This window comes from Aythya fuligula, chromosome 14 (assembly GCF_009819795.1).
Source record: "Aythya fuligula isolate bAytFul2 chromosome 14, bAytFul2.pri, whole genome shotgun sequence".
Classification (NCBI taxonomy): domain Eukaryota; kingdom Metazoa; phylum Chordata; class Aves; order Anseriformes; family Anatidae; genus Aythya; species Aythya fuligula.
In genome coordinates, this window is record NC_045572.1 from 11,200,205 (window position 1) to 11,227,418 (window position 27,214).

At 45.9% G+C, this 27,214-nt stretch overlaps 1 protein-coding gene across 1 annotated transcript; it reads left to right on the forward strand.

The window, feature by feature from the left end:
• The first annotated feature begins 20,579 nt into the window (after positions 1-20,579).
• Positions 20,580-26,440, forward strand: LOC116494981 (serine protease inhibitor Kazal-type 5-like). The gene is made up of 7 exons (XM_032197153.1): positions 20,580-20,779; positions 21,275-21,338; positions 22,795-22,922; positions 23,006-23,057; positions 25,093-25,223; positions 25,798-25,879; positions 26,372-26,440. Exons 1-7 carry the CDS (start codon positions 20,580-20,582, stop codon positions 26,438-26,440), a joined length of 726 nt encoding a protein of 241 aa, XP_032053044.1.
• The last annotated feature ends 774 nt before the right edge of the window (positions 26,441-27,214 follow it).

A 27,214-nucleotide genomic window follows, 5' to 3' on the forward strand; every position in this document is an offset into this window, starting at 1 on the left:
AGAGGACGCTACTTGTGACAGCCTCTCCAGGCTATAGGAAGAACTACTCTGTTGGTGTAAAGCCCCTAGGAGGTGTTGGCCAAACTGTTCCCTAAATGGCAGGTGTGCCCTAATGGAAGGGCAGCACCTGGGGCTCTGGGTGAGATTTAAGTCAGAGGTGGAAAGCTGATGAGAGAGCACCTGCCCAGACAGCCATTATTGCGGGAGGGATAGCTTAATTCCAGTTAGGTCCTAAAGCAGAATTCAGTACAGTAAGGCACTGCAAAACCATAGCTCTTAAGCTAGGACAGTTGTCTGCTGAAAAGGGACAGGTTGCTTATTTTCTTGTCACTCCATTGCTTATATCCTCTGCTTGCTAAGTATGCCCTGTCATTTACAATGCAAATGACCTGATTTAAATGGTCTAGTTAAATCTTGGAGCTGTGCTGATGAAAGACAGCACAAGAATATGACCATGCAAAGCATCTTTTCACTTAGGTTCACTTAATCTGGTAAATGCTGAGGCTAGAAGTGAAAAATGAAACTCACAGAGAAGTCAAGTTCACAGATGTCCTGGAGTTATTCTAGCATCTGGAGAGCTGTTCTTTATTCAGATCAGGGGCACTCACTTTCCCACATCTCTTCAGTTTCCTCTTTGTTTTTTGATGCTTTTGAGAGCTGTGTTTAGTCTTGCTTATTAATCCTGTTTGCTGCAGTGATGCCACAGGGAGCCACCGCCGCTGGCATGAAGAGCTTTCAGTCTAATTTGAAACAAGATGTAACAAGGGAACACAACCCAGAGTGGGAGGCAGAGGGTGTAATGAGATCCCAGGTTTGATAGCCTGTGTGTTGCACAACATGGTGTGTTTGAGCGCCTTGTTTGCAAACTTTGGGTGTCTTTTCTAAATTTTAGGGAATAATATCAACCTGAAGGTCAAGAGCAATACGAAAAGAGTAACCGTGTTTTGGTTTCAACTGGCCCTGAACTATTAATTTGCCTGTATTTTTGGAGATAGAGAAGTGCAGCAGAAGTGTTTTTAGATCTAGGGCACGAAGAGTTTAAGAGTGGTGCTTATGGGAGAAATTACCAAAAGGAGCTTCCAAGGCCACCAGTATAGCTGAAGTTGAGTAGTATCTTGCAGAATAAAGCAAGAGTAGCCAAGGCAAGAGGCTGCAGCTCTGGGAAACTTTAAAGGTGAGGAGGGCAGCACACTGGTTTTAATGAGAACACAGGGAGTTATTAAAGGAAGGATGAGGAATAAGCAAGGATGGATCTCATCAGCTGCTTTTAAAATGTGGGACGTGGGAAAACTGGGGGGAAAGTGTTGGCATGCATCCCAGGCTGCACTGATTTATTTTTAAGCAAGGAATCTATCATTATGAGATGCAGAGACTTAGAGCAGCTGTTCTCAGTACAGGGATGCGAAAGTCCTTGGGCATCCTGGGAGTGAAGTGAAAGTGGATCTTTCGTCTCGGTCTTTATTCCTCCACAGTAAAAGTTGATGAGTCCTTCCCTGTCGAAAGTGAAGTGCCAAATATTTCCCTTTGATTTATTCCTTTTACAACTAGCTTCCTTCTGCCCTTGCGGCTTGTTCTGGTTGAAAATGTCTGCAGTTGCCATAGTTCTGGGGATTTGGCAATGATGGTGACTCATGAGGTTCAACCTTGTCAGCTCAGGGCAGCCAGCCAGCAAGAAGGCCCTCGGTAGCTCGGAGTCAGGAAGCAGGGGTTGCTTCAGGAGCTGTTGTACTCTTGAAGGGTGTCTTTGGGCTCCCCCCTTCAACCTGTAAAACAGGTGCAAGTGGAATTGCAGCAGGAGGGGATAATGAGAGCTCCCTTGGGTGGAGGACAAGGCACAAGTTTGCCAACAGAGACCATCTAGGGCAGATCTGATGGGCTTTAGGGTTGGATCCTCATATCTCTTTCCAACCTTGGTGGTTGGAGCTCAGGTAAAAGCAGAGTGTATGACGTTGGCAGGTGGCAGAGAGAAGGTGCTGGGCCCCAGCTGTAGGCTCTGCTCTGGCTCCCAGTCCAGCAGTATTTTGCTTGGGTGCTGGGTTCAGTTCTCCCAGACACCAGGCGAAGAGATTATTTCTACCATGCATAAAAAGATTGCAGGGTTTGGCATCTGCTTTGAGGCTTTTGCTGGCAGGCTTAGTAAAGAGGCTTAGGACTGCTCAACCCAGGGAAGTAAATCTGCTGCATCTCTCCTCACATAATGGAGAGCAGGCTTCAAAGGAGGAGGAAAACCTTTGCTTTGTAGCCTGTGTACGTGTTTGGTCTCGCTGATCCTCAACCTTGTCTCTTTGCACTGGTGTAACAGTGGGGAAAAGAAATAGAAACTGATATGTCTAGGAATAGATCCAGTGGGTGGGACACCTCCAGTGCTGGCTGGGGGAGGCTCTTCAAAGAGCGGGGATGTCTGTCTCCTCCTGGGCTGCGGGCTGCCAAGGGGCAGGGCTGCGGTGCTGCACTCACCTGCATCACACGCGGCCGCCCGAGGGGGATTTTTATGGAGCAATCATGGTAATTAGCGAGCACAAGTTTTTCCACGTACCAAACATTGTCGAGGGCAGTCATTCAGCCCTGTGCTTGTTATTGCACTGAGTGTTGGGCAGGAGTGTCCTGGGAATTTGTCACATCCCAAGGAGGAAGGGGGGGGAGCCCCATCAAAGTGTCCTCGACTTGCTGATGTTGGCTTGCCACCCTGAAACAAAGGGCTGATGAAATAGCATTAGCCAAGCTGGTCGCTAATGAGGGCAGAACATCTGGAGCCAGGATTTGTTTATACCTCTTTGTTTTGTCATTGTTGGGGAGACAGAAGAGGAAGTGTCACTCAGAATATAAATCGTGACATTCAAACAAAGGGCTGACATCTGGGTGTGATTTTGGACTTCATGTGTGCGGGATCTCCTGAGGTTTAAGCCCAAAATTTTAGCCCAAGATGTTGGCAGTCCATTCTGTTTTCAGAAGGTTCAGTGTCACTTCAGGACGGGGACTAAGGAGGCATTCCAACCTCCAGGCTGCAGTTGGCATGTGCTGAAACCTGGGAATGTCCACATCAACTCCGACACTTCAGCAGCTGGGGGGAGCAAACCCCAAACCTGAGTGCTGGTCTGACTATGGCTGGTTGTGGATATTGAGGGGAATAAACAGGGCGAGCACAAAGCAATTCTTCCTGTGATAAAGCTTCCTGTGGCTTGGGGACTCACCAGCCAGAGGCTGCATCTCCATCATCATCATGTTTAATAGCCACTGATGGACCAGTCCATGAGTTTAATTGACTTTTGACTCCCTTGATGTGTTTGGCATCCACAACATCCTGAGGCAATGAGTTCCACAACGCAATTAGATTGTATGGGAAGGGGGAAAAAACTTCCTTTTGTTTGTTTAAACCTACTATACGATAATTTCATTTGCTATCATTTGTTTTGAGTGCTGTGAGTAATCTTAGACATCTCCTGTTCATTTTCTCTGGGCATTCCTTATTTTAGACTGTCATACTCCTATTCTCTTTGTAGCCTGCCTTCCACTATAGGTGTTCTGGTAAGTTTAATCCTTCTCTGGACAAAAGCCCTTCCTACCTGTGTTCCTCTAGGTGGCCAGGGCAGGGGCTTTCTGTGGCTTCCTACAGCCCTGCTGTAGGAAGCTGCAGAATTATCATAGTAATAATTTTTCTTTTCTCCCTCTTAATGGTTCCAATCAGGTGCTAGATCTTTCTGGCTGCTGAACTCCGGCCTGATGTCTACTTGTGGCCTTACCTACAATATCTCCATGATAAACCCCTGAGGGAGCTCTAATAGGCAACTAGAGTGTAGCTAGCTAATTTCCCCTTCTACATCTTTCAATACTGAAATTCGTCTGCCATTTTCTTGTCCAGCCACTGTGTCATGAGTGACTTATGCTTTTCTCTTGGGTGATTTGGAGCTTTGAACTTTTCTGAATCATTCCAATAGTCCCCTTGCTAATCCCCTTTTCCGAGTCATTTATAATAACTTGAGCTGCGGAGATTCCTGTTGGGTCCCACCTCCACTGGGACAGCTGTCCTGTCATTACTGCTTTCTTTTTTAACCACTTCTTAACTCACAGAAGCTTCTCCTTTACTCTATGGTACCTTAGTTTCCTAAGAAGCCTTTAGAGGAGGGATCTCAAGATTGGATTAGAAGTAAAAGTCAGTTGTGTCAAACAATGCCATTGTCTATGCTTGGTGGAACTCTCATGTATGACAAGACAGGACTTTCCTCCCCAAAACCTGTCATGAGTCTTCCCTGGTCTGTCCTTTCTCTGTCCTTACTGCATTATTCTGTTTGTATGAGCTTTTCTCCCTTTACTGCAGAAGTGCAGTGCAGAGCTTGGGCTGGATGATCATTTTTTGAGTTCCTTCAGTGCTGCTGAAGGACTTAGTCCCTGTATGTGACCCTGTGTTAATGGGATTTATCCATTTATTGTGAATAAATAAGTTAATTTAGCTTTTCTGCTATGGTGTTATCTTCCTTGGAGGCTCCCTTAGCCCTCTGATCATGGACACTCAAATTTGTTATTAGTGCCTGTGACTTGAAAAGTTCTGCTCAGAATATTTGTAGTATATTTTGGCACAGCAGGAGGCTTTATATTTTAGATTGTTTTTAATTTCATTATTTGGACAGTACTTCTTAGCCTTGTCTTAGTGCTGTTTGTACCATTTTCTGCTAAGCACACTAACTTTTTTTAGAAAATAAATCCCTTAGGAGATACGTACTTACACTAATCGTTTCTTCAAATGGTCTTCTTGCCTCTGGGGCATGTTTTTTCCCTATTGACTCTTCCTTTCTAACTAACTTTAAACAAGTGTCTGTATTTTTAGTCAGCTTCCTGTTTTTAAGTGAAGCTTACAGTAGCAGGGTTGTAAGGCTTCTTCAGGACTGTTGGTTTTAAGCATGTCACTAGTGGCTCCTTGCTTCTTGAAATCCAAGGAAGTGGTGCTCCTGGGTGCTGCTCAGAACATGCTGAAGAAGTGACTTAATGCTTCAGAGGTCACTAATTGCTGCTGGAGAAGCAATAGCTTCCGATCTTAAACTTGGACATCTTTCTGTCCTGTTACTTACACCATCTGTATGCGAAGATGGATATCTTCCATTGCTTGTGCTTGCTTCCTGATATTTTCATCACAGCCTCATCTTAAGTTTCGTGGTCATTGCCCTGTTCTTGACGGGTGATGGAGTAACCTTAATATTATAATGTCTGGGCATGGGACTGCAATCCTAGGGACTCTGGCACTTGTTGATACAGTTAACTTGGTTGTGCTCTTTGATCAGCTCTCCTTTAATGTACAGCTCAGCTCCTCCACCTGCCCAGCCTACTCCCATTCCTGTATAATTTGTTGCCACTCATTACCATGTCCCGCTGCTTATCTTCCTTCCACCAGATTTCTAAGGTGCTGGTTATGTTAATAGTCCCATCTGAAATCAGGGCACTGCTGTTCACTCATCCTGCTTTTAGACCATTGGCACTGGGATAGAAATGCGTACATGGTGTTGTCTTACTCTGTTCTCTGGCTCTGCATGCCTGAGAGGGCTGTTGTCTGCTGGGGCTGCAGTCTGCTGTTTCCTCCCTGACTGTTTTTGGCAACTCTCCTATCCTTTTATTCAAGGATGCAAAATTTTCATGACTTCTCCACTGGAGACTGCGTTTTCCCAAACCACATGTCTTGTCAAACTCTTGGCTCTCCTACAATATTTAGTTTAAAAGACCTTCTTTATGTGCCAGCAGCCTTGATCTATTTTCATTTGGATTTAATATTTAGATCCTTGCCGCATGATCTGTGCCTATTCAAGCCTGTCCTCAAGGTACTATTTCCTGAACCTTGCGATGTCTCTGGATTTTTCCACAGGGCACTGGAAGGAGCTTTTCTGAGCATGTAACTGAGTTGGTCCTGGCCTTTAGCCTGCTAGCTACCAGCTAAATCTTGCCTTCAAGATTGTTCTCCTCCTCCATCCTGTGTTGGTGGAGACCATGTGGACCACACCACAAGTTCTTCCCCAGCTCACTGAGTAGGGGGCAGTCCAGATGTGAGACCACCCTCTTAGCATTTAGCAGGCAAGTGATGTTCTACTCCTCAGCTGTTTCTATTGCAATAGCCTTTCTCATCCTTTTCACTGAATTCCTCATCTTCAGAGGGATGTCAACAGAATGGATCTCCTTCCTCAGGCAATTTTGGAACTGCTGGTCTAAATAAGTTTTCCCCAGCATCCTTAAAGGTGTCACTGTTGTGTCTTAGTCCCAGCAAGCCTCTAGCCTGATCGTTCTTGCTACGAGGCATGGCACTTTATCTTTGAGGTCTGTGGGCTTTCTTCACCATGTACAGACCTGGGTGACCTGCCCATGGCCAGCCATAACTCGTGCACCTTGCTGTTCAGCTGTGCAAGTCTAACAGCTCAAATCCTCAGCATTCATCCTCAGCTCAACCCTTGTGATACCATTAGGAGGGACTGAATGGAATGATCTGAAAAGGGTCTTCAGATGCCCACTAAACAGACTGGATAAATTATTCACATGAATAATATCATGATCAGATGTAAACACTTGGACGTTTTTATTTTGATAAGGTTTTGGCACTTGTCTCAAGGCTGTTGAGGCTGTTGCTTTTTGAGAGCTCCTACAAACATCCAGCACAAAACTACAGAGATGTCTTCCATGCTGGGCAAAACGTGGTTGTTTGTCCTGTTGCTCAGAGGCAAGGTGAATTCGTGTTCTGTCACTTAGTGATTCAAACACGCACCTCCCTCCATTCCCACTGCATATGCAGGATTCCTTAAGCAGAATTTGCTGTGCGTTTTGGGCAATTCCATTATTCATAACCTTACACCTGGCTGAAAAGTACCCCAAATGCAATGGAAGCATTAATTCTGAATGTGTTTTGAATGTTAGTGATTTGCTATCTAAACTACACATTGATCTGGCATATTATGATTTTGTGAAATATGAAGCACAGAAAGATTAAGAATGTAGAAAACACTATTTGACCTAACATTATTTTATCCGTTTAAGTTTATTTTTCCCCAGAATTGACAGTGAACAGTGTGTGTACTAACACCGTTATAACCATGATGAAATGTATACCTGTTCAGTTAGGAGAAAATATTACAACAAAAAATTCCCCAGGTCTCTTAGTAAATGAGACTTATTTGTTTATTAATTAAATCTCTAGCCTGAAGATATGCTAATTATCTTAGATGTCAGCCTAATCTCTAGGAGAGCATCTTCAAAAGCATGTGGAAAAAAGCCCAGGGCATATGGATGCAGTACTTTTCAATTTTATTTTCTTACCTTGAAAACAAACAAATTCCAGCTAACTGCTTTCTTTTGGAAGCCTGGTGATGGGTGCAGCTCTTAGGGTGGGATTTAAACCAGTTAACTGTAGCAAGAGAATTGCTTTGAGTTAATTCTTGTTTCAATGGGAGCAGTGATTTTTTAAAACCTTTTTCAGCTTGTGGATTCCTATGGTTCTCTCCAGGAAGGTGAAATTCCCACTGAGTGTACTATTATGGAGCTGGTGGGAAAGGCTTTACTTTGCCTTTTGCAAACCTTGTATCAGTAGTCCAAAGACATGTAAAGTTGAGGCAGAAAGCCACTGGATAATACTGTATTGGTAAAACATTCAGACTAGACTGAAAATTTGCAGGTGATGCAGGATGTCCCGGACCGCTGCTCTTCTGCACAAACCTGACACCATTAAATGGAGTAACCCCTTGTTGCCAGCCTGACTTCACCTAGGTGCAGCTTCCAGACTTTGCATCCTTTATTCCTCTGCCAGACCAAGGAGCCCATTAGCTGTGACAGGCCAATCAACCTTTTCCTAATTGATCTAGTGATGTGGTTACTAGTGACGACAGGCAGATGAACTTGATGACCCAGGAGGTTCTTTCCACTTCTGCGCTCCATGGAGGTAGTGCAGTGTTTGATGCCAGGGTGAATCACAGGTGTATCTGTCCTACATCTTTGGAAGCAGGCTCCATGGCATTGCCGACAACAGTGATTAACAAGGCAAAACGTGTTCCCTAAAGCCAATACACCAGGTAAAACAGCCAAACGTGTAGGGCAATGAATACAAGAAAATAGCTTTTTGGATGCAGCATCTGGTACTGAGTCAGTCTGCAGCAAGTGATGGGTGGACAGCTTCTGGAGAGATAAGGACTTGCTCAGGGATGGACCTCTGCACCACCAGCAGTTGGGTGGTGTGATTGTGCTGCAGAAGGACAAGCAGCAGCAGAAGCCATGTAAACATGTGGGAAAAAAAAAAATGATGCAGAAGGGAGAGAAATGAAAAGGGCTCTTCAAATGCAGGAGACTTACCTTGCTACAAGCAGAAATTTCTAAAAATGAAGGGGGGATTCCTGAGGTAGCAGCTCAGTTGCTGCTCCCTGTTTCTGTCTGGCAGTGGCAATGTCTCCTTTTTGGCTTGTAGCTGTGTGTACAGGTGTACTCAAGTGCAATAGCTCATCTGTGGCATCCTTTGTCCCATGCCTTGTTCCTACAAACGGTGCAAATGCAAGAATTACAGAAACTTACTAAATCCTATTTGGAAGACTCTGTTTCTGCAGCCTAAATGTTGGATCATGGCCTTATTTTCAGCTGGGAAACAAATGGCAAATGGAAGCCCAGTACTGGAAGGGATCACAGGCTCAGATTCCAGAAGTCTGCCAGCAAAGACAATATTGCTATTGGTCTCTCACCAACACAGACAAACACATAGAGCACACTCAGCCAAGACACTGGATGTTTTAATACAAAGGTGAGTGCCCACAGGAGCTTGGCTCCATGGTTGGATAGCACCCATATGATGTTTTATGGGTGTAGCCCTTCTGCCAGGCACTGACTGGTGAAGAACAAGGCCAGGTCATGTTCTAAATGTTCCTAGAAAAACTTTGAAATAGCTTTGACTTGGGTATTTCCCTGGCCTTGTTTCAGCTCTGGGGTGCTGTTGGTGTTCGCCAGGTGCTGATCCCAGTAGCGAGTTTTCTAATTGATCCCCACTGGTGAACGTGCTCCTGCCACTGCTGTCATTAGGCATTTGTTAACCTCTCTGCTTCTCCACCAGACTGGTGACCTGGTTGCAATGGGATGCTTATTAAGTTGGACATGGGTACACAGGCTAGTGTGTTGTGTGGAATGGTGTTATTAAACGCAAGGGAAAAGCCACAGGTAGTTAAAGGTAATCAGGTAAACCTCAGGGCTCTGTGGTGAGGACATTCCTGCTGCAGGTATAACAGAACTGTGTGTGGATGAGTGCCCATGGAAAAGAGTGGTTTATAACAGTCCCTTGGGGAAAGTGGTTGGGTTAAATGTGTGCTGAGCTGCCATGGAGTGCATATGCTTGACAAGTTGACAAAAGCGCTCTGATTTTCTAGTGGTTAGGAGAGTGCTTTGGACCACCAAATAAGATGAAAAAGCCTGAAAGGTCCAGGAATTCTTTAGGAAAAGTTCTTTCCCTATCTTTGATGGTGTAAGTGGGAGGTCAGAGACATGGAACAAAAAAGAGCCAACAGCACAGGTACGGTCTCTTGTGCTGTTGAGAAGGAAGATGGCTTATTCCCTTCTCTGTCTTCCAGAAGAGGAGATGGATGGAAAAAATAATAATAAAAAAACACTGCCATGGCAATCAGCTGTGTCTGCTGGAGATGTTCTGGAGATGTTGGAAGGTACCCGTAGCACAGCAGATGACCAGTTGGTGAGCATTTAGCACTCCTGCTGCGTGGTCTGATCCATGCCTATGCCTGGGGGAGCCCAGAGGCAACCTTCATCCTACCTGCAGGATGGGCAGGGCCTGAAGTGTCCTGTATATGGTGTGCCCCAGCTCACTGGCCACATGGACAGCTTGTTGGGATGTCTCCACAACATTTATGTGGCTCAGATCAAGCTCTGTACTCAGCACAAACAGAACTGTCTGGCCAGAAGGTATTGTGTGGAAAAGTTCTGGCTCTCCAACACAAAGGAGAGCTTTACTGTGGGATGCTAATGCCAGAAGTCTCACATCTGCATGTATGCTAGCTGGAAATGCTCAGTGTCCTAGTACAGTTGCTAGAAAGGGCCTGGTGAACACTCCCAACAGAAAACAGGGATTATTTTTCAGTAGCAAGCATATTAGCTGGGAATCAGGTACAAACTTGCAACTTTAAATACCCACATGAAACCCAGATTTTGGCACATGGATACACAGCTGAGTAATGAGGATGGAATGAAGATTTCTTTGTGTTAGACCTGATGTGATTCCTGAAAATCCTGGTGCATTTCTGATGCTTTGCCTCTCTCCTAAAGTATCAAGGACTGTGCCATCAGCTTTGGCAAGGATGAACCAGATGTGATTGAAAGTAATGATGCTATTTGACAACATGCCTCCCTTTTCAGCTGTTTAAACCTTTATGCACCTCACAAAGGAACAAGTTTTGTCTTACCCAGGTATTGCCACACCATCATCAGATTGGGGAAATGTGGCACAGTGTCTGAAATGCAAGCTATGGGTGCCTTGAAGATGTCTTGTACCTCTTAATTTCAAAACAGGGTTTTCCACAACATGCAAATCTGTGTAATTTGTGTGCTTTCACCTAAGCTGGAAGAATACAGAAAGACAGAAGATTATGAAAAATCCATAGGTCTCATGCACACACTTCACTTCTTCAGATGTGACTATTTTTCAGAGTAAAATTGATAGTTTTCTTTGGAGAACTTTCAAGCAGTTCTAGTCACAAACCATGGCATCAGGTACTTCTAGTAGTGTCACTATTGTCTTCCCCATCCTTAGTCTTTTGTGTGTATGGAAATGCCGTATTCTCAATTACCTCCTACAAGGGAAAGAAAGGGGGAGCCTTCCTGCAGGTTCCCCCAGAGGAACGACCAGTGTTGTGATGGATCACGTGCATGGCTAAAAGTAGTGGCACTGGCATATGGTGGAGATCTGAGTTTCATGCTGCAATTAGCAGAGTGGGGTGTGGTGATACTATAATCTGAGAGCAACCAACACCCACACAGGGCATGTTTTGGCCTCCTGCTGTTGCTGTGCTGATGGGTACTGGCACTTAGGCCACCACACCCTGTGGCCAATTCCAACATTATAGAGCCTTTGCCACTAATAAAACATAAATAATAATTTTGTAGAGAGAAAAACACCGTGTTCTTGTCCCTCCTTGTTCAGGTGGGGATGGCTGGTGATGAGGGTTGCTGGAGGACATGGAAGAGCCTGGTCCGCTCTGGAGGGCAGCTTATTGATACCCCTCAGTGGAGCAGTGCTTATAGGGTCCAGCTGGTAACAAGGGAGGGGGCAATGTTACTCAAATGGGTTATTTCATGTTGCATAATCCTTTGTGAGCTGCGCTTGTGGGCTCGCTGCTGCTGTTCTTACTGTCCACAGGAAACTAATCTCAGGATGGATTTTTCTTCCTCTGTTGAAATTCTGCTGTTTCAGCAGCCCACTGACAGTCATTGTCTTTTATTTCCATATGTGAGCTGAAGCCAGAATCAGAAACATCCTACTTTGTCTCCAAACAATGGGGTTGGGATTTTTTTTGCATGATGACTTCGGCTTTTCAGCCGGTGTGCTGTGCTTCGCTTCTAGCTGTGGCCCATGGCTGGTGCTCAGCAGAAGCTGGAAAATACCCACAATGAATCCAGGCAGTTATGCAATGCTGCACATGAAGTAAAATTCCTTTCTAACCCCTGCAGGCGATCAGTTTACGCCCTGAATGATGAGATTTTGATTACCCTTATCTAAGCTACAAATACTGTTAACGGCCACGAAATCAGCTAGCTCTGGTAGGGCCCATCAAAGTGCAGATCTTGGTGGCCTTCCGAGCCTGCAAGTCCTTTGCAGCTCCATGGGATGTCAGGGTGGGAAGTCCTTTCACTGTGCAGCTGTTATTTGCTGAGGCCTTGTAGATCAAAACCCAGCTCCCACCACTTCCAGCACAGCCACTTTTAATGAGCGAATACTGCCCTGGAAAGCGTTGACATCAGGATCCGCAGGCTGCTTCCCCAGAGCTGGCAGGGAGAGCTTGTTGCTTCCATGCTGGATCTCTCCTGAATGCAGAGGCTGGTTCCAGCATCCTGTTGCCCCAGCCCCACATGGTATTGCTTATAGCTTGGGGAGCAGTTTTGCTCTCTCAAGGAGCCCACTTCCCAGGGCAGCTTCATTCTTCTGCGAACAAAAGCTGTTGAGCTGTGGGGAGGCTCCTGGCTGGAAGGTGGGACCTTTCTGTGGGCCAGGCTGAGACTGCTGCCTCAGTCGAGGCTGGGTGGTATGTTAGATGCTCCCAGATGCATCTCTCCCTTGGTTTTCTGTCATATTTCACATCAAGAAAGACAAATATTAAAAGCATCAAAGCCAGCAATGAGGCAGAACTCCTTTGTACCTTCAGCCTGGTAGGAGGGGAGAATTGATTAACTGGTAGGTTTTCAAGGCCAAGAGAGATCAATAGGACCAGTCAGCCCAGCGTGCTGTGCAAATCAGACCATAGATCATACTAGTGATTCCCACACCAAGCCTGTCTGAGAGATAGCATTGTTGTTTTGACTGGTGGGAGGATCTCTCACACCACAGGGATGAATACCAGTATAAGACCAGAGATGAATAGTCTGAAATAGGTGTGACCCAGAGGATAATGTGGCCTTCTGCATCTTAATATACCCATCTGTGAAATGCAAATAATAACAGGGGAACCTTGTAGGGATTCATTAGTGCTTTGAAGATGGCATGTGTTACACGCTGTTATTGTGATCTTCCAAAGTTAGCCTCATCCCTGCCTTTCAGACATACACCTCTCACGGTTGCTCACTTCCTGATTCATTTCCCCCTCCTCCCCAGCATCGTCAAGCCAAGTCAGCAGTGGCAGAGGCCTGTCCAGAAGAGTCAGCCACATGTCATGGTGGCTCATGGCCTAAGAAGGATTGCAAAGGCAAGGCTGGCTCGAGCACAGAATGCTGGAAGTTGCTGTGATTGTACTGCAGACGTGACGCGGGGACCTGGTGTGTGTCACGACCTTTCCGCGCTGGAGTTTGTGCAAATGACATGTAAGAGTCCATAACCAAAGATGCTTTTTGCAATTTTAGTGTTGATCGGAGCTAAAAGGTAGATTTGGGCAGGAAAGGACATGGTGACAAGGAAGGGCATGACTGATGAGATCCTGGGTCTGGAGGAGGATGCAGTAGGTGCTGGGTTTAGACAAAGCTGTTAGAGGCTCTCTGTGCAAAGAGGTTTATACAACTGCAGGTCCAAATTAAGCTCATCCTTATTCTTTCCCTTTGAAGCAGTGAGTCCACTTGACACACAGTTTTTTGTTGGTGAAGCTTACTGCCGTGCTCCAGATGTGCTTCTGAAACATTTTGCTGAAGCTCTGTGCACTCTAGGATGTGCAAGACTTGCTCTGCAACCGAAATTCTCAGAGGTGGATGGAGTCAGGAAATTCCTGTCATTCTCCTCCTGGCCTCTAGCAATTCACTCTCCTTTGTGATCCGCTCCAGAGGGAATAGTGCTCCAGGATGCTGAGAGTTAACACAACTAGCCATTGCAGCAATGCAGCCAGGTGGTGTGCTGCTGGGCTGAATTGCATACACAACAACAGGGTTGGAAATGAGAAGCTACTTGAAGGAAGTTTCACTGGGTCGGGCTGGTGGGTCTCAATTTTGGACTCATAAGGTTCATCCTACTCAAAGGAAGAGGACTGTGGTATAGATCTTGGGTGACTGTGCTGTAATTTGGATTTCAGAATGACTGAGACTTGCTTCCCTGGAGGTCTGGGCAGAGCTTGCCTGAGAGCTGTGGCAGCAGCAGGTATGAACAAGGGAGCGCTGAGGCACATAGCTATTGCAGTCTGGAAACTCAGACTCCGTTAGTTTGGGGCTGACTGGCTTGTTGGCTGATCAGCTACTGGATTTCAGCCATAGAAGTGGGTGCAAGCTAAAGAGGTTTGTCTGCTGTCATAAACCTTGTCTTGCATGGGATGTGTGCAGGTGAGGTGCCTCCCAAATTGTGCTGAGGAGATGGGTAAGACTCGTGGCTCTTGCAGCACGGGGTGGGTGAATAACCGGGTATCCCTGGAGGGGAGGAAATGGTACTGATGTTGTTGACAGAAAAGATGAGTCCTTTTCCAAGGCACTAAGCAAGGCAACAGGATGCAAAGAATGGGGACTCTCTCTGTGCGCAACACCCACATAGCTGCAGCCCAAAAGACTGTTAGCTTGCAATGTTAGTGTGGCAGCATGGTGCTCTACCCTTTATTTTCTATTTGAGAGCTGCAGATGAGCCCAAAGGAGCTGCAAGGGGCCTCTTGTGCTGAGAGGCTGATTAAAAATAGGAAAGTGCCTTTGAAGTCCTTCGGTTTTGAAATATCTCACTCTGGAGGTGCAACTCATGTAGCACTACTGACGTTGAGAGCTCTGGACTCTGCTTCTCTGGGAAGCAAAATACCATCTACTCTACATTTCCTTTGCTAAATATGCCAAACAACCATGTCCCTTCTCGTTTAGCCCTGAGGGTTGCTGGTTTGAGAGAGATGTAGTGGTGGGCTGGAAAAGAAGTTTTAGAGAAACAAGCATCAGGTGTTGCTGTGGACAGAGTTGCTCTGAGAATGGAAGAAGGGAGGGAGGTAAAAAGCATGCCAATCAGGACAGAAAAGAATATCTCTGGTGGGAATAATGGGTAGCTCTATTAAACATCGGATTATTTCACTCCTCATGTTATTTCTTGCTGGGCATGAAGGAGTTTATTTCCCTGGAACGTGAGAGCAGCAGAGGGCAGGTGTCACAGGTTGCATGCCCTAGTGAGAAGGGGGTGCCTGGAGAGGTGACAGAGCACGAGCTGCCCAAGGGAGCACCCTGAGACCAGTGAGGCTGTGCTAAGGTGAGCTCGGCTGGTGCTCAGCAGGAAAAGCAAGGAGCCCTAGGCTCTGCAGGTGAGCAGGGCTAGCAGCTCATGGAATCGTGTGTTAGTTTTTCAGTTTGATCTGAGGACCCAGCAGCGGCACTGGGCAAAGTCCCCTTTTGTCACTGGGAGTCACAGTTACGGTGCTGGAGTCACAGAACTGATCGCAGGGATGTGGGGCTTCCTGTGGAAAACAAGAGGCAAACTTAGCGCTGCAAAGGGGACAGTCCCCGGCAGAATACCAAAGTAGATGAAATGTGGGCTTGTTCTTGTTGGGGTCACTTTGTTCTTATGTGGTGCCTTTAGAGATCTGAGCCAAAACACTGCATTGCTCTGGGGTGAGAATGGGGCACTGCTCCTGCTCCATGCTCTCAAACATGGAGCATGCCCTTGGAGCTGCTTGGGGTGGAGGCTGGCATCTGACCAGTGAGGAACTACCAAGGCAGAGAAGTTGAACAGTTATACTGTCAGGGACTGAAACATCCCCAGGTGATGCTGAACCCATCAGAAAGGAGGTGATTCCATATACAAAATGGGATAGTGCCATGTCATGAAAGGAAGGAAAATGATGAAAGGATAAGGCATTTAAATTATTTGTTTGTGAACTATTTGGCTGTTTATTGGACTCTTTCCTGAACTTTTTATGGGCTCTGAATGAGGAAGAGGTAAATGTCTCTGCCTGTGTCCTGCCCACGCTGGGGCTGTCCCAGTTTGATTGCTGTTCTGTTTTGTCCCTAGGATTCCTTACAGCCTGTTGGATTTCTGCCTCACAAGTTTGCCTAAATTTCACATTATTCTCCATCCCCATCCCCTGCATTTTCCCAGTTGCTCCTCCATGATTATTTTTATCCCATTCTCCAATTTTTCTAGCAGAGTGCGTAGGAAATTGGACTCTGTGAGAGCTGTCCTACCTAGCACCGTTTTATACGCTCTTTACTTCTCTTCTAAATTTGAAATGGAGAAAAGAACAAAAGGGTCTTTGCAGCATCTCTTGCTTCCAGCTGCTTTCCTCAATGGCACATCGCTCTTCAGATGTTTGGCATTATCTTTAAATCAAGATTAGCAAGGTGCTGTACCAAATTCATTGCTAAAAGATCAGGAACATCTCTTCTACAGCAGATTAGATCCTGCAATACAAAATCCCACAGAAATTAGTGGGTTGACTGGATTCCAGTGCAGGATGGAGACTTTATTGTGTAAATCCATCAATAAAGGCAATCAAGTGAGTCAGGCAAGGTTTGTTTAATACTCTTGCTGTCATCCTTCGTTATTGTGACTGGGTTTCCTCTTGTAAGTCAAGTACACAGGACCAAATCCTTCAAATCCTATGGCTTTGTAGGATTCTCCCCATCCCCTCACATCACTTTTCATACCATTGATTGTTTTTATTATTTTTTTTTTTTCAGGAGATTGTAATTATGTGGTAGTAATTAGAAGTAAATCTTTCTCTTTTTTGGAGAGATTTAGTACTGAAAGTGGCTCTGGCTTTGGTCTCGATGGACTTTTGGGGTATTCTGGCCTTCTCCCACACATTGGTGTGGGTTTGGCTGGTGGATGGGGTGCAAGGGTGCGAGGATGGGAGTGAGATGCAGCAGTCACAGGGTTGGTCTGGAGTTGGGGTCTGGGTCTCTTCCCTCTTCCTTGACCTGAGGTGTGTTGTCAGGGCTGCAATTTGTTCTCACTTGGCCAGTCTGACCGGGTGCAGGACCCACAGTACCTCCTTCAGGAATGAGGTGGTCAGCCAGCTGTCTGAAATCAGGGCGTTCTTTCACTTTATGGGAATGGAACTTTTAGTGGAAAAAACAATCTTTAAAATAAAACCCATCTAAAAATGCATCTCCCTTACTACCCTGTGACTGACTCATGGGAAGACACCTCAGTAGCCAAGAATGTCTTTTGTTTTTGTGCTCCAGAAAGGCTTCCAGCTCTATGTAGTTCTAAATTACCGTACATTTTGGCTTTTTCCATCATAGTTCTTTTCCAGTTTCTCCCAAGAATTTACTGAGACATGCTATATCAGGTTAGTTATTTTCTTTTCCTGTTGGTCTCCCCTCTAATTCCATGCCCAAATACGTGTACAGAAATGATGTCATGGTTCAGGGCAACACACAGCTCTTCCAATCTACCACTAAGCATCTGTGTGACCTCGGGCAGTTTCATTTTCCAAATTCACCACTGTGAACCTGCATATGACTTAATTTTTTGACTGGAAAAGCAACATTAGGGATGACCACATACCAAATTAGGACTTTCTACTCGTTTGGCTTTGGCTCCAGTTGTAAACAGTAGCAACTATTCTGATTTGGGAAACATGTGGCAGCAATTTATTATGAGAGTTTATACTTGAGCTGAGCTGCGTTGGCCTCTCTGGCCAAGTGTATACGTCATGCGAAAATATGTTTTCTTCCTTCTTCAGATGGAGCTGACTTGCCTCTCTGGTGCGGCCTCTGCCTGCTTGCCTGTGTTCAAGTATCTTGCAGCTCTGGTCTGCTGGATTGCCATTTATCCACCTTCAAACCTTACAAATGACTTTTCTCTCCAAATTCTCCTATTCTTCCCAGTGAACAAGCTGCACAGCTTCTTCCTGTGTAAATCATATTCCAAAACTTTGACGTTAACCTTATTTTCTTTTCTTGCATCTTCTGATAAACTCTGTCCCCTGGAACAACCACCTTCATTATTTCACCTTTTCTTTGGGAGAGACTTAAGCGAGGCCACTTTGCTGAACCCTTTAGCATCAATAACGTCACACCTCTGTGAGCACTGATCTGCTTGAGGAGCAGTATCTATATGGTCTGCCAGGTCCCAGGTGGGCTGAGGAAAGGTTTTTCACTAATAACACTGCCCTTTCTTCCAAAGATAATGGAGAAAAACAGGGAAGGGATGAATGAGGATCTTGCAATAAGGTTTTCTCGTTAACGCAGCACTATGTGAATTGTAGGAACAAATTCAAAGTCTTTCAACACTGCCTCAAGCCTGGTGTTTTTCAAACTTGCCTGGATGCTTACTATTTGGCTTCAAACTTAGGTGCTTTAATGAAAGCCGACGGACTTGCAGAGGTCTTGAGTGACCCTGTCTTCCCGTTGTCTGCTGAAAAAAAATAATTAAAATAAACCCCTTTCAGCTATTTTGTTGAGATATGAAAAGCAATTAGTGGTATGCTCTGAAATACCTCTGTCTTATAAACCACCCTGAAGGTGGTAAGAATTCCCCCGGCCATGTGGGTAAAATGAAATGATCCATTTATAATTTTCTTACTTTGACAAAATGCAGGGAGTGACTCAAATATGTCCCATCCTTATGGAAATTAATTGTGTTAATGGGATGATTAGAATTTAAAGCTACTGTCATCAAACTGGTTTTTGCGGCTAATGATGGTTCTTGGGAAGATTATGTCATAACGAAGGCGGAGAATCTGCTCATCTATATATACGTGATCTGACCTGAGCCCTTTCTTTGGGTCTCATTGAGCAATGCACTAATAGAGTCAACACAGGCAAACAGTCGCCACCCTCACCATGAAAACAGAAGGTGCCTCGGTGGTCCTTGCTCTGGCATTTTTCTGCTTCTTCTCAGGTTAGTAAACTCTGTTCTTTGTGCTGAAATCTGGGCCTGGTACAGCACTTAAAGACAGCGAAATAGAGGATTAGAGAGCCCTTGCTCTTTAAAAGGAGCAACAGAAGACCTTTTTTTCTGTACCACTTATGGGATTGATTTTTATTTAACACATTCTTGATAATTGCTTTTTCTTTTGCACTTGAGAATGGTAAAGTTCCACCAATAGACGGAAATATATTTAGTAGGGTTAACAGTTTAAAAATAATAAAACAAACCCTAAAACCAATCACCCCAGTTGTTTATGTGGAAGAATACAAATTTCCAACCTGGCTGGACTTTCACGTAAAATGTTTAATTTTGAACAAAAGTATATTTTGGTGAATTCAGAAAAATAGGAATTTTTTGTCAAAGTTCTTGCTAGTGAATGCATTTTCATAGGGCTGCAGTAGAGAAACTTCAGCAGGAGTTCAGACTTGATGTAATGGTCTTTCACTTTGCTGCCCATTTATACTGAAAAAGAGCTGATGGAGGATTTTTTGATGGTTCCCTGTGATGCCACAGATGATGCAAGAGAAAAGGATGAAATATATATTATACTTGCTCTAAATGGCTTAGTAGAAAGAAACATATCAGCGACTCATCTACTGACTCATTAATTTGGTAATTTATAAGAAATACTGCGAATGGAATGGGCCTTGAAAAGGAATTTGAAGGTTTGGATAAACAATGATATTATGGGCTGGCTCTAGTGTCCCAGTTTTATGTGAAGATGAAGAAAGCTAAAAGTATTTGTGTAAGGTTGATGCCACTACCAAGGCAGTGGAGTAGAATAATAGAGAAACTCTTATCAAACAATCCTTGAAATTGGGATTTTAATACTCTGAAAAGTAACACAGTGAAGGGGGGCACAAAAAAGGATTTGTTTTTGCATTTGAATCGCAAAAAAAAGCAATCTTCCAGAAAGTCTCTAATGCCCAGTCCTTTCTATCAATGTACAATAATGTATTGGATTAGTTTTTATTTAGAGGTATTTGAGTGGATTATGAAACTGCATCAAGTATTTTAATTAAAGGCTTTTGATTTTAAAAATTTCCTTTCAAAGACTTTGTATGGTTTCATTGTTTGTTTTTTTTTTTTTTTTTTTTCTCCACAGATGTTGCCAGCCAAGCTTCGATTAAGGCGAGTCCAACCTTTTCTATTTTGGTTCTTCTTTTGTTTTGACAACTACGCTGCTTAATGCACGCTTTAAGCAAAGTCATTCAGACAAACTGTACTGAGAGATCACTCTGTTGTTCTAGGGCTGAAAACAGGGATTGAATTTCACCATGTTTAGAGACAACATGCTTATAATCAGCAATGGCTCTAGCTGACAGTGTGTGTTCAGATATGTGTTCAGCATAGTGCACCAAACTGCTCAGAGCTGGAAGTCTTATGGGATGAAGTTAGAAATGGCATGAGCTATATTTCTAATGATATTTGCTTCTGATTCAGCAGAAACCCCCCTTTTCTGAGTCTGATAATTAAAAGAATTAAGCAAAGTCCTTTGAGATTCAGAAAATGATCTGATTCAATGACCGAGAAGTCAGCTCTATTCATGTTTTAATCAAACAAGCTTGTCTCTCCCTAGCAAAGACCCATTTAGAAAATATAGTAGACAAAAAACAAAACTAAATGCTTCGTTCATTCTCCCTAACCTGCATCTCCAGTTCCCCAGCAGAAGAGGCAACTGGCTGATGCCACATGAGACAATGTTGGTGCTCCGCTCCCTGAGAAGATTGTACTTCTCTGTGGCTCATCCCTTGCACCCGAATCTCTCCTCACTCTGCTCTGGCCAATTCATTGCTTTCACATCCCGCTGGCACTTCTAGGGCTTTATTTGCTGCTCTTGAATTACTTTATAATATACAGTCCTCCCCTGCAGTGGGTAGCAATTTGCAGCTGTATGCAAATTAAATGTGTATTCCTTTTCTCATGAATAATGGCCCTTGCAGCGGGCTTTGAACTTTCTTCTTGTCTCTTCTGCCTCGGGAGCCACAAGAGGGGCTCCTGGCACAGCCTGTGGTGAGGGATGGGGGCAAGGAGTGTGGTAGCCACCCTGGTGTGGAAAGCTCATTGTTGTCCAGAGAACACGGACCACCCCAAAAATGAAATGTGAATGAACTGTCCTCAGGATCTCGATGGCCTCCGAGGGAACCCTCCGCTGACTACCCTCTTCCGCACGTTTCAGAATGAGTGCATGAAAATTTGGTCCCTCCTTCGCAGCGGCAAGTTTTCCTGCCCCACCAACAAGCAGCCCATCAACGGCCCGGATGGCAAGAGGGACCTCAACAAGTGCCTGATGTGCCAGAGGCTGCTGTGAGTATCGGCCGCCCGGCCCCTTTGGGTGCCTTCTCTCATCCCATAGCGAAGTGCCTGCTCCTGGGAGGCTCCATCTGAGTGCTGCAGCCCTGGGCCAGGCAGATCTGTCCATAGATTTTCAGCAAACCTGTGTGCCTGTTAGTGCTCTGGAGCTGATAGCACAGAGGGCAGGGGGGACAGGCTGTGAGGAACAAGCCCACGGGCGAGAAAAAAACACGTGGATTTCATTTCTTGTTCCTGTAGATGATGTTGAATGGGATGGAACACTTGGGTGTTAGGCAGAGAGAAAGGATGGCAAAATGCCACTGATGAGGAGATGCTAAATACCCTGAGCATGTCTCATGGGGCTGGAGCCCCGAGTCCTGGGCCATCCCGCTGCGTTGCACAACGGAGAGGTGGGGTTGGCAGGGCTGGCCTTTAATCACCCCTTATTTTGGTTTTACGTCTGAGGGCTGCATGCTGCTCTGTCGCTCACACCTCCCTTTCTTGCAGGGAAAGAGACTCAAAAAACAAAGGGAGTGGTGGAGAAGTGAACAGAGACGTGAGCTCCGGAGAGGTGAGGTGAAGCATCGCTACTTCTGGTGGGACACCAGCAGCGGGGCAATGCCGTGGCATGGCCTTGTCAGTCTCCAACCCACTCATTGTGTGCTTCCTTGCCTGCAGTCCCTATCAGGCAGTTACCAACACAGTGCATATGTTCTGTGTAGAGTGTAGGCTAAGGAAGATGTCTCCTGCTTATAAAGCACACTGCTGGCATTTGGCAAATAATTAATAGCAGTGGTGGTGCATGTGAGCTCTGACTAGGGCAGGGTGTGGGACAGGCTGGCTCTAATTGTGCCTTGTTTATCTTGTTGATGCACCTGGATGGTTTCTTTTTTACCCACAGCTGTTTTTCTAGACAGCATGTCTTTACATAGAGGGACTTGTTTTTTCCAGCCTTGGGTTTTCATTCTGTGTAGGAGAGAGTTGGTGTTCATCAGATAGCGTTGGTTACAGGGATTTAATTTTTTATACCTCCTGGTTAAGTAGGATAGCTTTCTTGCTCTGGTCTGTCCAGGTAATTGAAATGATTTGTAAAACATAGCTGATTGAAGGGAAATCTTTTTTAAACATCAGGCTTGCTAGTGTGTGGCAAAAGGACTGCTCCAGGGTGTCAGGCAGAGACCTACCCTGAATTTCGTTTTTCAGCCACAGATTCAGTGTGGCTTTTGGCAAGTAATTTTCTGGGCTTTCCTATCGGCAGATCTGGGATAAGCTGCAATACCGTCTCCTCCAAATGCACTGTGAGGGGAAAAAACTGTTACAGACCACATGGCAGATAACCTTAAAAGTGCTGCATAAAGGATCCTAAAGACTTGCACATAGCGTGTGCTGCTGGTGCTGCAGGCCTATTCGTGTGTCCCAAAAGCCATAGGAAAGCTGCTCAGAAGAAAGTAAAGGCCAGGCTGAAATGCTTAAGCAGGTTTTGCTACAAAAATATTGTTGTGGAAGAGTGCTTTGCTTAAATTAATACAGTGTCATTCTATGTAGAGGGTAAAAATGTCCCCCTATTTTTCCTTTGTGCCTGGAAGTGTGAGCTCTACAAGAATTTTTTTTTTAATGCCTGCAGCTTCATCCGTCTACTGTCCACTGCTTTTTAAAATTCTCGGTAGCGTGTTTACTCGCTAGCAATAGGAAAACTAACAAAATTGTTGCTTTTATACATAGAGCAGAACTTAGGTTCTTCAGGCAAGCTCTTGCATGTCTTCTCTATTAGAAGTAGAAATAAGACTACCCTGGATGGAGATGATAAATGTGCTCATCTAAGAATACAGATTTTTATGCTGCATGCTACAGTTTAAGAAATGGTGCATCAGGCAAACAATTTATGGTTTGCCAGTGAGTTTTATGCTTCAAGGAAACAAGTTGTGTTTGAAATGTAATTGATTGGATGCGTGATGCTTTGTGGATTTGTGGGAGATGCATTGCGGTCAGCATGTCTATGTGAAACCATGTTTCTGGCACTTCTACAGGATGAGTGCCGGGAGTTTCGGGATCTGTTCAAGAAAGGGAAACTTTCTTGTACAAGAGAGAATGACCCTGTCCGGGATTCCTCAGGGAAGCAGCACAGCAATAAGTGCATCATGTGTGCAGAGAAGTTGTGAGTAGAGAAAACCACTGTTTCTGTTACTGGGGCTCCCTGGAGCAATATTTCTTCACTTTCTCATCCTGTTTCTCTTTCAGCAAAAGGGAGAATGAGCATAAAGCAACTACAACCAGAGGAAGAAATGATAAGGTGAGATTTAAGTATTAGGTCAATAGACAACTCTTTTGGATTTTCATTCAAGATAAAGAGGCAGCATTACTGTACTCAGTTGCTCTGTCTCTACTGATTTCACTTGGAGATCCACTTTGCTTTCCCTGCTTGTTTCTTGTTGATGCTCTTAATCCTCTGAGTAAATAGTTTCTGTTCGAATGTTATGGTCTATCTCACTGACCCACAGATCTAATGACACAGACAAATCCCATGAGAATAAAAAGTGTGCTGTACTGTCCTGACATCTGGCAAAGGATGGGGAAGCCAGTGCTACTGAAGGTGTTAATTAGGTTAAAAAGAAAAGCTGGGTGAAAAGCTTTAAATCTGTGCTCTGAGATGCTCCAAAGATCATTATGTTGTGGGAGGAGAGCTCAGCCCTGTGCAGTCTCTAGGGTAGCTCAGTTTTTAGCTTTCCCCATTGGAAACTTTGCTCTCATAATGCAGCCACTGTGGTGTTGTGCACTGATGCTTTCCTGGTGAAAGCAATTCAGTAACGAAAAAAAGAGGTACTTATCGATGCTTACCTTTTGATTTCTGCCATACTGGGGACTAGTGCGGTCCCCTTAAGCCTCAGTCTTGGGGATAATCCTGTTTTAGTGCTTTTCCTAATGACATTGGCACAAAAAAATGGAAGTGTGAGTGAAACTTGCTGATGGCAAAGCTGGGAGGCAGCATCAGCAGAGAAGGATCAGCAGATCACTCAGGACTAATTGGATAGTGCTGAGGCCTGGAGCAATAGAAACAAGATAAAATGTAATAACAGAGTGCAAGATCACACAGGCAGTGATTAACGAGAATTCCTGCTCATCAATTAGAAATGACAAAGGATAAGAAAGCCCTGCATTTATTAGTGGGTCAAGGATGCGACAGACCCATGAAAAAGGCAAATTTATGTCTCAGCAAGGCTTTTGCAGCAGAGGTCAGGCTGTGAACAAAGCTCCAGAAATACTGGCTCAAAGGGAGAGAGTTTGAGAGAGGCTGCTAGGGGAAAAGCAGATCAGTCTCTGAGGCAACAGCAGGCCCAGGGGTCACCTGGAGCTTGGTTCACCTGGTGTCAGGTTGGGCCTCTGCTCCCCACAGCTGGTTTGGCACTAGGAAGGTGTGGGTTTGTGTGCTCTGAGTGTTTTGCTTGGTGGCTGCCAGTGGCAGTCCAGTAGCAAAGCTGAGGAGTGGGAGGCTGAGGGATCTGGGGTGTGCTGCTGGGGAAATCCTCCCTGGGCACAGACAACTGGTGACTTCTAGGCAAAGGAGGAGGCACTGACCTGCTAAGGACCTTAATGCAAGCTGGCCAAAACCTCTTGTGTACTAAGTGAGCAGAAAATAGCAAATGTTAAAACCTATTTGTAAGATGTAAGTGGGATCTAGGTATGCATCTTCAATATCTGTTATTTGGCATCAGCTGTTGCAGGATCTCCAGTAGCTGAAATTGGAGGGACCAAATGCTTCCCTCCAGGTTACATAATGGGGGCAAATTAGCATGGTTTCTGTGCAGTGACGTTCAGCAGGGAACAAATTAATCATCTTCTCTCCAAACAGCCTTCCACAGCTCAGGGACTTTTAAGGATGTTTGCATTGTGCTTTTGTCCCAGAGTGTGGTTGGTGGTGGAGGGTAGTACTGCTTTGTACATGGAATTATCTAAGCTAAGATCTGGGATAAAAGCTGTAGCTGTGTGCTAAGGATGGTGGGAGAAGTGGGATGGCTTTGTTACCTATCGGCCACATCACTGGCGTGCTTTGGATAGCCCAACACGGAGCACAATAATTAGTCAGGCTGTAGTAGAAAACTCCTGACACGTGCTGTGCAGGCAGAAGCACCCATCATTTTTCTGACTCACTCTGTTTATATACTAAGTGGCTGATACTGCACACCCTCTTCTCTCGTTCGCACCCAGCCTTCCCTGTGATGCATTTGTGATGGTTCAGTGCTTTCCTGGCAGGAAACCCCAGGTTTCTAAGAATCAGGTCAACAAGGCAGGGAGGACGGGTTGCCCTAACCGCTGCCCTCCTTCCACAGGATGACTGCAGTGAGTATCGCTCCCAGTTCGAGGCTGGAGGACGGCTGTCCTGCACGCGGGAGAACGACCCTGTTCGGGATTCCTCTGGCAAGCAGCATACCAACAAGTGTCTCATGTGTGCAGAGAAGTTGTGAGTATAGCTTCCAGCAACGGCAAAGAGGAAAACCTTGTGCTGTGAAACTGCAGCTTCTGCACCTGGGTGACGCCTGGGGGAGTCCTGAATCCCAGTTGCCCTCCGAGAGATGCTCTTGCCGTAGGGCTTTGGCTATTGCCCCTCTTTCTACCTCCCTTTTGGTGAGAAGGGCCCAAGGGCAGGTGAGAAGCAGCGGGGAGTAGAAGAGAAGCAGGGTTGATAGAGGGCAACCCCTTCCCCAGGGGCTGTCGGCCGCGGGTAGCTCCCGAGGAGTTTCCCATGCGTGTACTTTGCCTTCCAGATGCTCTCTCTCTACTCCCATAGAGCATATGCAGAAGCAGCCCTGATATGAAAGCAGCCACCCGGACCCAGGATGTAGCGTACAGTGGGAATGGTGAGGAGAAGGGAGAAGGTTTAGGGGAGGGAATTAGGAGCAGGGCCACCAGGAACAGGGTCTGTGGATGGGGAGCTGGTGCCTGATGGCATGACATGGGTTTGTGGGGCAGCCCCAGGTCCTGGTGGCACTTGCACTGCCATAGCACTCTCTCTTTTCTTGTATCTTCTTCTTCAGCAAAAAAGAAGCCCAAAGAGGAGGCCAGTCTGGTGGAACTGCCCAGCGCAACAAACCGCTCACTGCAGAGTGTGCAAACCAGGTGAGACCGAGCTCAAAGCCTCCCCTGAGCTCAGGGAAGGGGCTGGGGGGTTCTGAGGGATCCTCATGGCCAGGGACTGCCCACGCTCAGCCCTTGGTGACCCCAGGGCTCAGGATGTTGGAGCCAGCTGATGGTGGGGGAGAAGCAGGTTCTATTGCAAGCCCTGCAGTGGGATGGATGTGTGTGAACATACAAAAAGTGGCCAGGTTTGGACCTGGCAGAACAGGCCCTTTTGCTGTCCTGGTGGCATGATGCTACATGGGAGATAAAGGGAAGGTTTGGGATCTCCATGGTTCTGCCAGATCATTTGGTGGGAATGAAACCCTGTATGGAGCAAGCTTCAGAGCTGCTTCTTCAGGAAGAGCCCCACAGTTCCCTGGGTCTGGGAGGAGGATGGGGCAGGACAGGAGCTGATTTAACTTCCTGCATCCCTGCTCATATGAAAGACTTTTCTGTTTCTGGTTGACAAATGTGCTCCTGCCCCTTTTGCAGAAGAGCTGCAGTGGCTCAGGGTCTCAGGGCGTGAACAACAGACGGCCCTTCTCCACGAACAGAGGGTGAGCATGGCAGCCTGGCCCCACAAATCCTGGCACCAGTTTCTGCCCCCTTCCACACGTGTGGTGTGCTTTCTCCTAGGGGTGGTTTGGAGGTTAATCAGGGTGGGAGCGGTTCAGCTGCACCCAAGAGCACCACCTGGGATGGAGAAGTGAGAGCTGAGGTTCTCAGCACAGCACTCATCAGTGATGGGGAAGCTAGACATAGAGCAGGGCACGTTTCTTGTGCAAACCTTGCTCCTTTTTAAAGGCATTCTTGCTGCTCCTGTACACAAAGCAATGATTGCTGTGCTCAAAATCTCTCAAGACAGCTTGCCCAGCAAAGCCTGCCTCCTGGCAGCCAGCCCTGCTGCTTGGCCCCAGCACATCCTCACCTGCTGGCTGGGAGGCAGTGCCTGATGCCCCACATGCTCTCTGGGCACTGGTCAGTCCCCCTGGATTTTAGGGCTGCCAGGCTTGAGCAGGGATCAGTTGCTGCTTTTTCAATGCTTTTGCTGAGGAGCTCTGAGATTTCTTGGTTTTGGCTGCTGCAGTCCCTTCGTTTCCCCCAGCGCAGCAGTGTCAGCGGGCAGACAGGGTGTAGAGCCCTCTCTGTAGCAGCAATTGCTGTAGAAAGCTGGTTCCCTGGCTCTCCTGGGATAATCTCTGTAATGGGGACCTGCTGCTGACTTCCACGCAGACAGGTGGGGGGGGGAGTCCTGTTGCAGGGACTGCCTGTGCTGTATGGCAAGCCAAGCTCCCTGTTAAAAAAGTGACGAATAATGGCAATGGACATTAAATT

Bases quoted from the DNA above. Each gene is read 5' to 3' on its own strand.
- LOC116494981 (XM_032197153.1), top strand. From the start codon at position 20,580: ATGAACTGTCCTCAGGATCTCGATGGCCTCCGAGGGAACCCTCCGCTG. The intron at 20,780-21,274 runs GTGAGTATCGGC...CCTTTCTTGCAG, and splicing joins CTGATGTGCCAGAGGCTGCT to GGAAAGAGACTCAAAAAACA. The intron at 25,880-26,371 runs GTGAGACCGAGC...CCCCTTTTGCAG, and splicing joins CTGCAGAGTGTGCAAACCAG to AAGAGCTGCAGTGGCTCAGG.